At 36.8% G+C, this 17,520-nt stretch overlaps 1 protein-coding gene across 1 annotated transcript in view; it reads left to right on the forward strand.

Moving 5' to 3' along the window:
• Nucleotides 1-763: 763 nt before the first annotated feature.
• The window catches only part of LOC128113491 (trifunctional nucleotide phosphoesterase protein YfkN-like), a 44,361-nt gene continuing 27,604 nt past the window's right edge, over nucleotides 764-17,520 (forward strand). The window contains exon 1 of the mRNA XM_052743239.1: nucleotides 764-3,795. Within this exon, the coding sequence (XP_052599199.1) occupies nucleotides 3,551-3,795 (245 nt within the window). The 5' untranslated portion in view covers nucleotides 764-3,550. The remainder of the gene's footprint in view (nucleotides 3,796-17,520) is intronic.

The raw sequence follows: 17,520 nt of genomic DNA on the forward strand, positions 1-17,520 counted from the left end.
GCCATAACTATAAGCCACAGCTTTATCAATTCAAGGTACCACATGACTTTATGGCTGGAAATGCAGTGGGAAATCTAAGAAGAAAGTTCTTATATTATAAAGAGTAATATCCCAAGTCTCCATATAAAGTGTTCTTAAATTTCTGAATTTCTCATATGTGGGAAAATTGTAATGAGTAAGATAGGCAGTGTCTGAGGAGGATGGAGGATCTGGAAACTGATGATGTGTTCTTAGAGAAAGTCCAGTCTAAGACTGGACTCATATTAGTATAATGACTGCCCAAATCTTTGGATGACCTCTCTACTACACAGGTACAGGGTATGCACCAATACTAAGGCTAATGACTTGGTGGTAATCGCAAACCATAAAATTATGCATCAGTAGTTATGTAGCAGAGGGAAGACAGACTTTGTGATTTGAACCCCAACAAATGGACTAGCCAGTAAAACCAAAGGGCAATACTCACATAAACACAGGGTGATTCTAAGTCACTGCAACACATAATAAAATCTCTAGTTTCCAACCAAAATATTATTAGACAGGCAAAGAAACAGGAATGGACCATTTCTTTGGAAAAGATGGGAGTCAACCATAATAGGACCCCAAGTGAGGTCAGATATTGATTATCAGAGATCAAGACTTCACAGAATTAGAGAAAATATGCCCAATGAACTAAAAGAAAAATGGCCTTGTTATTTATTTATTTTTTTAAATTCTGGCCCTTTCTTAGAATCAGCTTTCCAATTTCTGCATAAAGGCTTGCATCAGTCCATAGAGATAGCATTGAATTTATAGGTCAGTTTAGATAGAATCTTAATAATAAATCTTTAAGTCCATCACACACGTGGACTATCTCTCCATTTACTTACAACTTCATTGTTTCTCAGCAGCAATACCCTACAAATTTTGGTGTACAAAGCAGCTGCTTCTTTTAAAGTTAGTTGTATATACTTTCGTTCCTTTGAATACTATTTTGACTTGAATTTTATTGCTCTGATTTTCAGATTGATGGTTGGTAGTATAAAGAACTATGATAAGCTTCTGCAAACTAGTCTTGTATACTGTATACTTTACTGAACTACTCTATGAATTCAAACACATATACATATTTACTTTTCAAAACAAACTTTTAATTTAAAAGAATTTAGATTTATAGAATTCTTGTGAAGATAGAAAAGGGCCTTTCTACACACACCATTCATGTAGTTTATTTATTTGTACTTGGATACCCCAGACTTTTCTACATATAGAATTATATCATATGCAAATAACAAGTGTAGCTAGAGTTTCCCTGCCTGGCCCACAGTCAGGACAAATCTCTCTCACCTGCCAGTCCCACAGCCGCTCAGACCCAACCAAGTAAACACAGAGACTTATATTGGTTACAAACTGTATGGCCGTGGCAGGCTTCTTGCTAACTGTTCTTACAGCTTAAACTAATCCATTTCCATTAATCTATACCTTGCCACATGGCTCATGGCTTACCGGCATCTTCACATGCTGTTTGTCATCGTGGCGGCTGGCAGTGTCTCTCTGACTCAGCCTTCCACTTCCCAGCTTTATTCTCCTCCTTGTCCTGCCTATACTTCCTGCCTAGCCAATGGCCAATCAGTGTTTTATTTATTGACTAATCAGCAACACATTTGCCATACAGAACATCCCACAGCAAACAAGAGTATTAATTCATCATGTTTTCAAAATCTGCACCACACTACAGTCTCACCAATAGTGTGTAAGAGTTACTTCCCCCACCTCAGCGACACTTTAAATCATTTGTTTCTTGATGATAATCCTTTTGACTGGGATGATATGGAATTGAAAAATAGTTCTAATTTGTATTTCTTTTATGGCTAAAGATGTTGAACACTTTAAAAATGTTTATCAGCTATTTGAACTCTAGATGAGGATTTATCTTAAAGTGTTTGATTTTCTTTTGAAAACTTTGTTCAGTTCATTAGCCCAGTTTTTGACCAGTTTATTTTCTTCTTATTTTTTGAGAATCTATATGTTTGTGAATTCTAGATATTAATCCTTTGTTGGATATATAGATGGCAAAAGTTTTTTCCATTCACTTAATTGTTTTGTAAAACCCAACGTTCTGTTAAAACAGTGGTGGTGATAAGGCCAGGCTTATTAATTTATTGTTGGTTTTATAAGGAATATATTTAAAGTTAGTTTAGTAGAATTTGGCTGTTGGCTTATCAAAATAAGAAAGGTTCTTTCATTCCTTAGGTAGCTACACATTTTTAAATAATAGCTGATTAACTTGTCAAATATTTCTTACACAATTTGCCACTAATGACTTTCTATTTTAAGATGTTTTATGCTGAATTACATTGATAGATTTTTGTTGTAAATCCTTATGATTTTGAGGTAAACTAAGCAATACCATTTTAACATGTACTGTTAGATTTAGTTTTTAAAATTTATTTTATAACCACGTTTATCATAAGTTTATAGGTTTATCTTTTTTGTTGCTTGGCTTTTGAATTTTGCTTATACAAACTTTCCAGAAGACTGACCTGCTCTGTACAAATATTGTTGGCCTCTAGGTTTATAGGAGGGGGGTGTAGCCACTTACCCAATTTTTTAATTTTATTTATTTGTTCAAGTTTTATTTTTATTTTTCAAAGTTGGCACTTTGTATTCTAGATGTATCCATTTAATTCAAGTTCAATTGAACAAATGTCTGGCTGGCAGTATTCCAAGAGGTTGCCGCACTCTGGGGTACCTCATTGATCGCCTGGATGGACTCCACCAGGCCACAATAATTGCGTAAAATGTAATTCAATAAAAGCATTAGTTTTCACTTGCTCTGTTTTCTCTCTCTCTCTCTCACACACACAAAATGTCAGACCCCACAGAACAGTATTTCAGGGTCAGAATGTTAGATGTGTTAAAGAAAGCTACAGATGAAGAATCTCTTGGTAAATCAGAAAACTGGTTGTGAAAATTGCCTGGATCTTAAATAAAACCGAAAAAAGGAAATGACATTTGGATTATGGGAGGCAGAAAAGGGCCCCAGAGATTCCCACAAGGTCTGGAAAGAACAGGGTAAGGGCAAGGTGAAATTATGCCGAGTCCCCCAGGATGAGGACTGGGTTTGTTTTGATGTTTTTGGAATCAGCACCAACCAGCATCAGTCTGGGATCAGTTATTAAATCAATGGATACCCAGGACCCCTCAGGCAGATAGAAATCAAACATTTGGGTGTAGAAAAAAATGTATTTGAGGTCTTTAATAGTTGTCCTATTTTCCTGTAAAAAAAGCGGGGGAGACACGTGCATTTGAAAAATATTTACTCAGCAAGATGCAAAAGAAATGAGCGTTGACTATTTTCCTACAACTATGACCTCATTCTGCCAAAGAAGAAGCAAGGGGCATCAGGGCTTCCGTTGGGCTCTAACGGCTGTCAGGTACAGGGAGGCCACCCCTTGCCCTAGACACAGTCAGGCAAGCACAGAAGCCTGGGTCAGGAGCAACACAGGCCTCAACCCATGACCCAGGCCCAGCAAGTGCTGCTGCGCATGCTCCAGCTGCTATCCTGCGCATGCGTACAGGGTCGCCCGGCTCAGGGAGAGGCTTCCTACGCTGTGCCTGGGAGATGGAGACGGTGGAGGAGGAGGCCCCAATGCTGGCACCGCCTCAGCCCGCAGAGCTGGATGAAGAGCTCTCTCCGGGTACTCGGGGGAACCAGTCAGGAGACATGGACTCCTATGACTTGACCATCCTTCATTTTAATGATGTGTACGATGTGGACCCGAGTGCTGAAGAGCCTGTAGGAGGCGCTGCTAGGTGTGGGCCGCCATCTTCCTTGTCTGACCCTGGACGGGGAGTGGAGGGTGGTGCCTGGAAACCTGCAAGAAGTCTTGGAAGCTGGCAGGGAGTCTTGCATGCCAACCCTTTTGGGCTACTGTTTAAACTCCCTTCTGGATGTAGTTAGTAACGCCAGTAGTTTTAGGGGAAGAAAAACTTGGCCTGGAATCTGCACAAAAGCAAACTGGAAACTTTAGTGTGAATGTGGGGAATACTCTGGTAATAGAAACCTGTATTCAGACTCAGCCATTTTTCCTAACCATTGTATGATCTTGTCAAAGACTTAACCCTTCTTAACCCTCTTTAGGCAGTTTTAAGCAGAGTTGGGTGTCCCCCCCCCCACCCCTGCTATGAAATTTTAAATTCGCAGTGAGACATCTATAACTATTAATTGTCAGCACTTAAATACTTTTTTAGGTTAGGAAGTTGTGCTCAATGCATCTGATTGCTCCCAGTGACTCAAGGTGGAAAATATTTGGAAATGTGGAAATACAGCAGTGCAAAGGCAGGGTAATACGATGCCAGTGTAAAATATTAATTGGATATTAAGCCTGGTGTGCTGGAATACGTTGAAGGCTTGTCTAGGAGTTACAGAAGTAGAATAAATTACTGGAGACTGTCAAAAAGGTGTTTGTGACATGACCCAAGAGGTGTTTGAGGAAAAGGTGGTTTTCAATAGAAGAGATTAAAAATCAGAAGCAGAAATCAGTTGGAGACTCTTTGTATAAGTATAGTTATAACTTAATGACATAGTGGAATAAGAACAGAAAGAACAGCTAGATTTGGAAGATGAAACAATGTTAAAGAATTGGTTATTCAGTAGCATGTGAGAGAATGTGTATGTACCTGTATATACAGGGTAAAAGGAAACACGTGGTGGAGGGGGTGGGCAACTAGAAGATAAAGGACCTATAGTTGTTCTGTTGCTTAATACCAAGGAGCAAGAGTTTTGAAGTGATCTCTGAAGGTGTAGTTGGTTTGGGGAATTGATGCTAGAAACACTATATTAAGAAGCTTGATGCCTGTGTAGGCAGAAGTGACTATCAAATACTCCAGCGAATAACATCTCCCAGCTATTCTTTCGTTTTCCAATATTTTAGTTCTTTTCCCTCTCTAAAATGTTTTGTACATAGATAGCTCTTCTCTAATTTTGGAAGAAAATCTCATTCTTTAAGTCCTGTGACTTCTTAGCAAAGCTCCTTGGTTATGGTACTGGTCACTGGGGTATAGATGGTTACTAAGTAGCACCTTGTAGGTGTAGGCTGCTACCATATACCTATGCTTATAATCTGCCGTATGTGTTCACTGACAAGTGTTTAAGTCCAAGATGCTGTGGGGTGTATAATTGATAACTGTGTGCAAAAGATCATGTCAGAAGTTTTGAAAACATCTGTGATGGTTATTTTCTATTGGTTTTTGCCATTTCTATGGTTATTGCCAGATTGACTGGATTAAGGAACACTCTGGGACATTAATGAAACATACCCGTGAGTGTCTGTGAGGGTTCTTCCAGAGAAATTTACCTGAGAAGGAAGGTTCCCACCGTGAGTGTGAGCAGCACTGGTCCATGGGCTGGGGTTCCTGAATGTGTTAAAATGGGAAGGAGATACCAAGTTAAGCAATGGCATTTCCATTTCCCTGCTTCTTGGTTGGCATCATGGACCAACTTGTTCTTACCTCCATTCTTTCTTGGTCATGATGAACTGTATTTCTATGAACTGAAAGTCAAAATAACCCCCCCTTTAAGTTGTGTTTGGACAGATATTTGGTCATAGCAATGAGAAAAGAAACACATTTACATCAGAATAAAAAGTCACTAGGAACTTCATGTTTATTACCACTCTAAGCCCTCATAATTGTATGTGGTACAAAGTGGATGGTGAAAAGAAACACTCTGAATGAATGACTATGATAAACAGTAGTATAATCGAACTGATAGGATGGTCTTGAATGGGGATTTAACAACATAATCTGACTACAGTGGAGTTGGGTTTTGGTCTTGAATTATTTTGAGTGAACTTTCAAGAGTGTTTTAGACTTACATAAAGATGTGAAATACTGCAAAGGATTCACATATTCCCCCATTATTTACATTTTACATTAGTGTTGAAGCATTTATTACAATTAGTAAACAGAAATGTGTACATTATTAGTCAACATCTGGATTCCACTTAGATACCCTTAGTATGTTCTTAGATGTTCTTTTTGTGTTTTAGGATTCCATGTAGGAGACCACACTACATTTGGTCTTTTTCATTCCTTAGACTGCTTTTAATTATGGCGGTTTCTCTAGATACTCTTTGTTTTTAATGATCTTGATATTTTAAAGGAGTATCAATCAGGTGTTTTAAAAAATGTTCTTTAATTAAATTTATATGTTTTTCTCATTGATTATACTGGTATATTTTATTTATTTATTTAGGAAAACCACAGAAATAAAATTCCATTTTAAAAAATCACATCTTTTCAGGTCAGCATATTGTCAAAACTACAGACATTGACTTTTGTTAAATTTCTCCACTCTGAATTATGCTCCCTGTCCTTCTGCACCCCCATCATGGCAAAGTAACTTAAGAAATTTTTTGGATTATTCCCTGGTGGAAGATATCTCTTTCCTCATTTTATTTATTTATTTGTTTATTTATTTATATCACTATTGCATTGGTTTTCTAGGATTGACAAAAGTATTGTAAAATGAGTGGCTTAAGTCAGTAAAAGAAAAGGTTTGTCTGGAAGGCCGGCAAATCAAAGGCCTGTCAGAGTTGGTTCTTTTGTGCCTCTCCAGGTTTCTGGTGAGGACAGCAGTCCCTGAAAATATGTATAAATGCATCACTCTAATCGCTGGTTCTGCTTCACATGGTGATTTCTCTCCTCTTCTCCCTCTCCCTTTCCTTTCCCTGCCTTCCTATTCCTCCCGTGCCCTACAAGGATATAAGTCACTGAATTATGGTCCGCTCTGATCATCTCATTTAACTAAGCTTAATTACATTTCCATCGAGCCTCTTTCCAAATAAGGCCATGCTCATAGGTACAGGGGGTGGAAAGAGTTAAAACTCAACAAAGATGGATTCATGGATTTCATTGCTTTTTGGTAGACTGCCTTTCAAAATTTTGTAAAATACCAAGGGAAAGCCATGTGTTGAAGGATTTAAAACAGTATGTGTTGGACAGCAGGATGGTATTTGGGAAATGTAAATTTTTTTATGGATTGTGCAGCTTGATGGAGGCTCTTAGTGACTTTTCTGCAGCATTTCATCTTCTCGTGTTTCTTTTCACCCATATGCCTATCAGCCATGTTAATGAAAATGCTAGTATCTTGGGGGAAGCTCCAGAGATTAAAGAATTCTAATGCCATTGAAATGTCAGTTAATCTCAGACGGACAAGGTCAAGGGAATGTGTACCCATCTGATTTCTGGACTATTAAGGTGGTGGGAAAAAAACACACAAAAAAACCACTGACTGTTCAGTGATTGGCACCTCTTGGAATATATCCATTTAAAACTGTTGCTCCTAGAAAGGTTGCTCAAAGAATAGATGATTATTTATGTAAGTGATAACTCTAGATTACTTGAATATAGGATTACTAAGAGAATATCTGGTTTGAAGATGTCCTATTTCCTTTGTCCCTTAAATGTTATTTTCTGAAGTGTATTGTCAACCTCTGAGTTTGCATCTTTGCTTACTGGAGCAGATATATACTCAGTATTCATGTGGTTCAACAAATACTCATTTCTAAGATGTGGAGTGCCTGGCATATAGTGTTCAATAAAAAACATGTGAATTATTAATGTAACCCATCTAAAACATGCCAAGTACAACACTAAACCCTGTTCTGAGCAGCAGGGGTGTAGTAGGGAATAGCAAAGGAAAAAAAAAAGACCTTATCCTCATGGGAGCTTGTGTTTTAGATAGAAAAACAGACTGTAAACAAAAAGGAAATATGTCATATGCTGGATGGTAACAAACACAGTGGAGAAAGGTAATGCAGAATAAGGAGAGTAAAAGTGTCGAGAGTTGAAGTTGGGGTGCTTGTCATTTTAAAAGAAGTTACTTAAATCAAACCTTGTAGCTAGAGTTTTCCTGCCTGACCCACAGTCAGGACAAATCTCTCTCACCTGCCAGTCCCACAGCCACTCAGACCCAACCAAGTATACACAGAGACTTATATTGCTTACAAACTATATGGCCATAGAAGGCTTCTTGCTAACTGTTCTTATATCTTAAATTATTCCATTTCTATAAATCTATACCTTGCCACATGGCTCGTGGCTTACCGGCATCTTCACATGCTGCTTGTCCTGGCAGCGGCTGGCTTGTCCCACCTATACTTCCTCCTGCCTGACTACTGGCCAATCAGTGTTTTATTTACTAACCAATCAGAGCAACACATTTGCCATACAGAACATCCCACAGCAAAACCTTACTTGGTCTGGTGAGAGGACTCAGTGGGTAATAGGGCTTGCTGCCAATCCTGACAACCTGAGTTTGTTCCCTGAGACTGTGATGATGAAGAAGAGACTCAACTCCTGCAGTAGTCCCTCAGCTGTGCATGTGCCCTGCGGCATGGGCACCCCCATATGGACACACAAATAAATAAAATATAATAAGAATAATAAGGCCCCATGATCAAGTGATATTTGAGGAGACACGAGTGAAATGAGATGTAGTATGAGACATTTGACTGTCTACAAGGAAATGTTTTAGGCTGAGGAAGTTGCAAGAGCAGAGATTAGGAGGTGAAAATATGCATAGTGGGTTTCGTGGACACCAGGTAGCAAAATGGCTAATAGGGTATGTCCTTATTTGGCAGGGTCATAGGACTGAGTCTCTGGGGGAGGGGGAGGGGAGGGGATCATTATGGTACAGATCAAAGAATGGGCAAGAACAAATTAGACAAAATGTGTGCAGTGTGGGGTACATGCTTGTTTAGTTTTGGGGTTTGAACTATTGCCTGTGTTGCAGATAAAAATTAGCAGTTTTCAGACCATAGTCTTAGCACCTTAGAGATTTCCATAAGATCCCTATCTGTGATACTAATACTCCCATCCATTTTCCTGCGGTCTTACTAGTTGTCAGTTGCTTTGTTCATTTTTAGTTTGTTATGTGTGTATAGAGTTTGATAAGTTAATTTGTATGACTTGGAGATATCACATTGAAAATCATTTTGCGAAATTGTGTTACAGAGTTTTGGTATAGTAGCAAAGAAAAATATTCGCAATTATCTGGAAAGTTTATTGAAATGTTTTTCTAGTTACTAACCTGTGAAAGACCAGATTTTGAAAATAAGTGTCATACAAAGCAGCCTATTCCAGTAAATTGTATGAAGTGGGAGATAATATCTCACCATTCTTTGCTTAGCTAGACATGAGGTTTGCACAAGTATGCCATCTGTGTTTGCAAATATATTCTTTATAAAAATACATGTACTAGGTCTTTGTTGCTTTTTAGTTAGTAGGTTCATATGTTAATTTTTTAGCTTTTAGGGGACTGGGAAAGGGAATCTTGAGATTGAAAATTTGAGACTGTCTCATCTATATTATAATTTTTTGACGCTAATATCAAACTTTGTTTTCATACATCTTTGTTTCTCTAAGACCTAGTAGTATAAAGCAGTTTGTAGATTCCTTTGGCTTTAACTTCTTTGTCTGTTCTATTTGTGGATCTATAATTTGGATCTAACCTCCTTTTTAGACCTATATTTCCATCTGCCTACTGAGGATATTCACTTTGATGTCTCCTTGAATAGGCCTAAAATCAGCTTACCGGCTTTTTCCTCAAGCAGCTCTTATAACTTTGATCCCTCATTTGATAGAATGACTTTTATTTCAGTGATTTATAAGACATTTACAATGAATAAAGCTGTAGTTATGGTATACATTTATAGACTCAAAATCTTCTTTTATAAAGTTGTTTCTCAAATATATTTAATTAATTAATTAAATGTATATGGGTGTTTTATCTACATGTATGCCTATGTACCACATGCCAGAAGATGGTGCCAGATGCCCTGGGACTTGAGTTAGGCTGTTGTGAGACACCATGTGGGTGCTACCTATCAAACCCAAGCCCTTTGAAAGAGCAGCCAGTGCTTTTAACTGCTGAGCCATCTTTCCAGTCTATTTCTCAAATTTTGTATGTATCAGAATTGTCCAAGGAGTTGTTAAACACAGATTTTTTTTTTTTTGTGTGCCTTACCTTAGTGTTTCAGATTATGAAGGTCTCGGGTAGGACACAGAAAAAACATGAATTTCTCTAGATTGCTGCTGCTTCTAGTCTGAAAAACGTTAGCAAGTGCTGATTCACACCATGTTAACAGGAATGCATGTCAATCATCACATCCACTTGGCAGGTTTTTAAAACCTCTGTAGTTTTGCTCCTAAACTTTTTCTTGTTTGTTTACTTCCTAAAACTCAGATTAAATCTTGTGACATTTACTTTTTTCTAGATACAGCTGTCATTTCACAGAATCCTTTGATCTCATATATTGCTCAGTTTTTGTATTTATAGGGTTACTGCCTATGCCTTGCCTTGCATAAGCATATGTATTATTTCCAGTTAAAAAAGGAAGTTATTAACTAAATGTACTGATGTATACAATTTTGATGTCTAGCATTCTCTCCCTCCCCTCCCCCTCTCCTCCCCTCCCCCTTCCCTCCCCTCTCTCCTCCCCTCTCCCTCTCTCTCTCCTATGATTTTTAAATAATCAAAATATGAACTATTTCTGGCACATTATAGGACCCTCATTCTCACCCCAGTCACTTACCCTGGCTTTCATCCATCACTCCCAATCATATAGCATGTACTTATTTATGTGGGCTTTTTTATTCTTCACACATTTGAGATTCACTCAAATTGTTGTATGTAGCAATAGTATTTGTTCTTTTTCTTACTTAATTGTGTTCTAATGTGTGACCTATAATAAAATTTGATAATCTATTCTGTTGTTTAAGGACACTTCAATGGTTTCTAATATTTGTTATTATGAAATCACTATTAGAATTCTTACATAATTCTTTTGGTAGTTAGAAGTAATCGTTTTTCTTGAGTGCATGCCCAGAAGTGAAATTTCTCTGTCATATACAGACATATGTGTAGCTTGACTAGGTGCTGCCAAACATTTTCTCAAAATAGTTGTACCAGCTATATATCCATCAACAGTATATGAAAATGTTGATTATTCCGTTTTCTTGCTGCTCAGCACTATTTTTATCATACTGGTAGGTGTGTAGCAACATACCGTTGTAGGTTTAATTTGTATTTCTTGTTGAGTAATGATATTGAACATTTTCATATAATTATTGGCCAGTTGTATTTATTCTTCAGTTGATGTTCTTTCTATTTTACATTTAAATTTAATTTTTATTTCTTTTGAGTCTCACTGAATTGCATAGGCTTGTCTCAGTCTTCCTCACTGCTTGGATTACAGTGTGTACCACCATGCCCAAGTCCATGGTATTTTTCCCCAACTAAAATTTTGAATTGTCTGTCTTTGTGAAATTGATTTGTAAGGGTTGTTAGCTAGTTTCAGATCCAATTCCACTGTTGAATATATGCCTTCCAGATATTTTATCTAGTCAATGTTTTTTCATTTTTTCCTACTGGTATATTTTGATCAGTGGGAGATTTTAATTTAAACTAGGTTTAGTTGACCAGTTTTGTTTTTTTTTCCATGATTTGTACTTTTGCTGGTCTGCTTAAGAAACCTTTGCTTCAAAGTCATGAAGATGTCCTTGTATTATTTCTTCTAAATTATTTATTATTTTAGTTTTTAAATTATATCTGTGATTCATATTAATTTTTATTACATTGATGTATCATGTGTTTGTCCATGTGTGCATGTGTATGTGTACGTGTACGTGTGTGTGTGTGTGTGTGTGTGTGTGTGTGTGTGTGGTAGGTCAGAGGACAACTTGAGGAAGTAGTTTTTTACCTCCACCATGGTGGGCCCTAGAATTGAACTCAGATTGTTAGGCTTGGCAGCAAGTACTTTGACCTACTTGCCCCATTATTTTTACCAATCCTTAAATGTCGGAATAAGGTCTAAAATGGAGTCATCATGTGAAAGGAATTCTGAATGCTTGTGAGGAAACTCCAAGAAAACAAGACTAGAGTTTTGTGATCTCAGTTTCTTCAAAAACACAGAATTGTTCTTGGAATGTGATTCATGCCCTTTCCAGGCGAAGCAGTTAAAGAGTGAGTTTACTCTAGATTATTTGTTATAACTGTTTATTTTTATTTGTTTAAATGCCTCCATGGAAAGAACGTGTTTTTGCCCCATGTGGCTTGTCCTTGTGATTATACACTGTATTCATGTGATTCTTCTTAACCCTCACTATATAGATTGTCCGCTGAATAAAGTTGGCTACTGCATGAGACTCTAGTCCACCTCATTTTTAGGTTCCATTCTCCCAGGTTCTGCTACCTTTAAAGTAGTAAACACTTAATTTTCATGTACGATTATGAAAGTATTCATCTTTTACTCCTGTATCATTTGTATAATTACATTAATATTTATATATTTACATTTAGTGGCATCATTTAGTATATTTACATAGTTTCATTGAAAAAGATTCCCTTTTAATACTGAATTGTGGGTATGCATGTTAATTAATCAAGTGACTATGTATGTATGTGTTTGTTTCTGGATTATGCCTCCCTACTAATCTAAGAAAATCCTATACTATATTATTTTCCATAGTTTTATCATAAGTCTTGATGTTCAACAATGAAAATCTTTTAATTGTTCTTCAGCATTTTATGTCTTCACATAAATTTTATATAGAAATCCTAGTGGTTAATTTCTTACCTTAAGGTTTTCTAGACTAAAACATTACATTCCTAGTTTGTATATAATTTCAAAAATATGACTAGATGTTGAAAATTATCTGCACAATTTAAAAAAGAGCTATAGGACACCATAGTTTTTCTCTTATATATATATACTAATGTAATAAATTTATATTTATGGTTGACTGTTAAATAATTCTTGTTGTCATTGAATAAACCCTGTTTGTTCATGTTTCTTAATCTTTTTTTTTTTTTTTTTTTTGGTTTTTCGAGACAGGGTTTCTCTGTGTAGCTTTGCGCCTTTCCTGGAACTCGCTTTGGAGACCAGGCTGGCCTCGAACTCACAGAGATCCGCCTGGCTCTGCCTCCCGAGTGCTGGGATTAAAGGCGTGCGCCACCACCGCCCGGCTTCTTAATCTTTTTATATGTTACTAAATTCAATTTGTTATATTAAGTTTAAGAATTATGCCTGTATGTTTGTACAGAATATTGGCCTATAATTTTCTTTTAATGTCTTTCAGTTTTTAATGTGAAGATGATGATATAATATGAATTGGAAGATACTGCTTTCTCTCTCTCTGAAAGAGTTTGTATAAGAGTAGCATTATTTCTTTAAAAATCTTTGAGAGAATATCTAGTACTGAAATTTTTGTTGAAATGTTCTCAAGTATGGCTCAGTTTCTTTAATAGTGATAGGAAAAGTTTTTTAAGAATATCTCATGTCAGTTTTGGTAAGTTGCATTTTTTTTTCAGATTTATTGTCAGAAAAGTATTTATAATATATAGGCTCTGTAGTGGTGCTTCCCTTCTGTTTGGCTGTTGATAACTTATGATTTTTATCAACAAATCTTGCTAGGGTATATCAACTTTGTAAATTTTGCAGTGAATGAAAATGTAGCATATTTGGCTTTACTTGTATTTTTTTTAATTTCTGCTTTATTTCAGTTTAGCTGCCATTTATTTTCTAGCTTTCTATAAGACAGAAGCTTGAATGCATCATATAAATATGTCAATTTAAGTGATGTCACTGGGTCTTTTATTTTCATTCTTTAAAAATGATTTATTGAAACTATCATGCTGTGTAGCCCTGGCTGGCATGGGACTTGTTATTTAAACCAGGCTGGTCTCAAATTCACAGAGGTCTTCTTTTTTTTTTTTTTTTTTTTTTTTTTTTTTTTTTTTTTTTTTTTGGTTTTTCGAGACAGGGTTTCTCTGTGTAGCTTTGCGCCTTTCCTGGAACTCACTTTGGAGACCAGGCTGGCCTCGAACTCACAGAGATCCGCCTGCCTCTGCCTCCCGAGTGCTGGGATTAAAGGCGTGCGCCACCACCGCCCGGCTCACAGAGGTCTTCTTGATTCTGCCTTCTGAGTACTGGGATTAAAGCCATGTGCTACCACAGCTTGGTTAAATTTTTTTTGAGATTTTATTTATTTAATTAATTTATTATTTTATGTGTATAGATGTTTTGCCTACATGTATGTCTGTGTACCGTAAGTGTTTAGCACCTTCAGAAGCTTGAAGAGGCTGTGAGATTCCCTAGAACTGGAGTTACACATGGTTGTTAGCCACTCTGTGGGGTCTGGGAACTGAACCTGGGTCCTCTGAAAGAGTAGCCAGTGCTCTTCACTGCTTAGCCATTCTTCAATCTGCTTTTTAATAAATAAATATATATAATGAAATATGGTCATATCTATCTTTCATTTTCTCCCTCCAATTCTACCTATCCACCAACATGTCCCCTCCAAACTTTGTCTTTTTTTTTTTTTTTCGGTTTTTCGAGACAGGGTTTCTCTGTGTAGCTTTGCGCCTTTCCTGGGACTCACTTGGTAGCCCAGGCTGGCCTCAAACTCACAGAGATCCACCTGGCTCTGCCTCCCGAGTGCTGGGATTAAAGGTGTGCGCCACCACCGCCCGGCCAAACTTTGTCTTTTTAAAATATCTTTTTTCTTCTTTTTTGAAATGGCCTCTTTTCTTTAATTGTATATACATAAAACTGATATATATGTATGTTCCTAAATATATAAATATAGCCAGTTATTTATGTTTTCAGGGCTGACCACTTGGTGATGGATAACAAATTCAAAAGTGCTCAATAAAATAATTGTAAACCCAATAGACAGACATCAGAAAGATTATTCACAATGACCAAGTTGGCTTTATCTCTGAGATGCAGGGATGGTTCAACATATACAAATCAATAAATGTAATAAATGATATAGATGGGCTTATTTACAAAAATCACATGTCATCTCAATAGATGCAGAAAAAGCCTTTAAAACAACAACAACAACAACAATATGACTTTATGATAAAATCCAGTGGTGTGTTTGAAGCACTATTTGGAACAATAAGGCAAGAGAAGGAAATTAAAGGGATACAAATAGGAAAGGAAATTAAACTATTCCTATTTACAGATGACATGATATTATACATAAAAGATCCTAAAAATTGTGCCAGAAAACTAGAAATGATAAATTCAGCAACATGGCAGGAAACAGAATCAACTTGCACAAATCAATAGCTTTTCTATACACTACCAACAAACATACAGACAAGGAGATCATGGACACACTCCCATCAATAAGAACCTCAACAAAAATAATTTGTAATAAACTTAACCAAATGAGGCAAAAAGACCTCTACAATCAAACCTTAAACTCCTGAAGAAAACAATAGACACTAGAAAATGGAAAGGCATCTCATGCTCATGGGTTGGTAGAATTAATATCGTGAAAATGACTATGCCTCAAAAAGCCATTTACAGATTGAGTACAATTCCAATTAAAATCCCCATCTCAGTTTTCATGGAAATAGATACTGTCCTAAAGTTCATATGGAACCACAAAAGACCCCGCAGAGCCAAAACAATCCGGGACAAAAACAACAGTGTCACCATTCCAGATCTCAAGATAAATTATGAAACCATAGTAATAAAAATAATATGATACTGGCATAGAAGCAGAAAGCACTTCCTGTAAAATCAGGACTGAGTTGATATGCATAACAGCTGTGTCATGTCCAGATACAGCCTTTCACAGAGGGCCTCTCTCATGGCTAATCTTTGCCCAAAGGCCCTGATCTTAACAGTCCCTTGTGACAACAGTACTCCCCATTCTATGTCTCTTATGTTCTTTCCACTTGCATCCCTGGTATGAAACCAATTTGATTCTGGTATCTATTGCCTCTTTAATGTGCTGTTGAACTAGACCTGCAAGTAATTTGAATTCTTTTTCATCTGTAGTTATCAGGAAAATTTTAGTCTATGCCTTTCTGTTTTTGTGGACTTCCTAGGTTTTGGTAGGCGACGCTGGCTTTGTGGAGTGAAGCTCACGAGAATTCACTTTTTATTTGGTAGAAGAATTTGAGGAGCTCTCGATATTCTTCTTTAAATGTCTGACAGAATTCAGCAGTCTGTCCACCCCGTCCTTGGTTTTGTTTTGTTTTTTTGTTTGTTTATTTGTTTTTGTTTTTTGTTTTCGATAAACTTTATCACTGCCTTTGGTCTCACTGCTCCCTATAGATCTGTCTTGTTTCTGCCTGCTTGGCTTGATTTCGGTAGGTCATCTATGTCTAAAAAAATTATCCATTTCCTCTAGGTGTTCCAATTTATTTGAGCATGTCTCCATCATAGTCCCCAATGATTTCTATATTTCAGTGGTATCTGTTATAAATCCCCTCTTTCATCTCTGATTTTATTAATTTGGATCCTTCATACACTTTTCACTAGAGGCTTGACCTTTTTATTCTTAAAGAACCTACTTTGTCTCACCTATCCTTTGTATTCTTGATATCTTCAAAGACCTCTTCACCATTCCAAAGTGCATCATTCAGTGCATAGTGTTTTTGACTTTTCTTGCTACTGGTTTCTAATTTAATTCTGATATGATACAAGGAATTATTTTTTTGTATTAGTTAAGACTTGCTTTATGGCATAAAATGTTATTTATTTTAGAGAGTTCCATGGGCTGTTGATAAGAATCTGTATCTACAGATCTATAGATACCTCTTATGTCCATTTGATTTTTGATGAGGTTTAACTTTGAAGTTTTTATTTCACTTTTAATACATTTAATACATTGTGTGTGTGGTTGTGTTCATGTATGCACGTGTGTGTGTGTGTGTGTGTGTGTGTGTGTGTGTGTGTGTGTGTATGCATCCATGCATGCCAGAGGTAGAGTTGGTGTCATTTTGGACCACTCACCAACTTATTTTTTGAGACAGTGTCTCTTACTAAACATTTCAGCTGTCTGTCTGTCTTTCAGACTGCCTGGCCATCCAACTCTCAGGATCACCATATCTGTACCTCCAGTTATGGGGTTACAGATGTACACTGCCATGCTTGGCTTTCAGTGGGTGCTAGGGAACCCAACTAAGGTCAAGTGCAGCAAGCACTTTACCCACTGAGTTATCTCCTCACCCTCTATTTTATTTGTGTCTGGATGATCTATTAATGGGAGTAAATGTCGAAGTCACTCACCATGCTGTATCTGGATCTGTCCATTTCTATCTAGTAGTGTTTGTTTTATAAAATTTGGTAGAGCAACACTCAGTGCATAACATGTTTATAGTTGTTATATCTTGTTGATGTATTCAGAGTTCCCCTTATTGATGAGTAGTGACCGTATTTAGTCCTTTTGACTAAGTCTGGCTCACAGTCTGCTTTGCCACATCACAATGGTGCACCTCCTATTTGCTTGAGAGTCCATTTGTTGGAATATTGTTTTCTAGCCTTTCACTTTCAGTCTCCTTCCGTGTTTTGCCTATGAAAGGCATTTCTTGTAGACAAGAAATGGTTGGGTGTAACTTACTTGTACAGTCAGAATCTTACCTGGAGAGAGTTAAGACTGACAATATTTAATATTGGTAAATAACTAGTAACTTTTTCTTTCATCTCAGAGATTTGGTAATTTACTGAG

The sequence above is a fragment of the Peromyscus californicus genome, unplaced genomic scaffold (genome assembly GCF_007827085.1).
Source record: "Peromyscus californicus insignis strain IS unplaced genomic scaffold, ASM782708v3 Scaffold_18__1_contigs__length_77618521, whole genome shotgun sequence".
In the NCBI taxonomy this organism is placed as follows: Eukaryota; Metazoa; Chordata; class Mammalia; order Rodentia; family Cricetidae; genus Peromyscus; species Peromyscus californicus.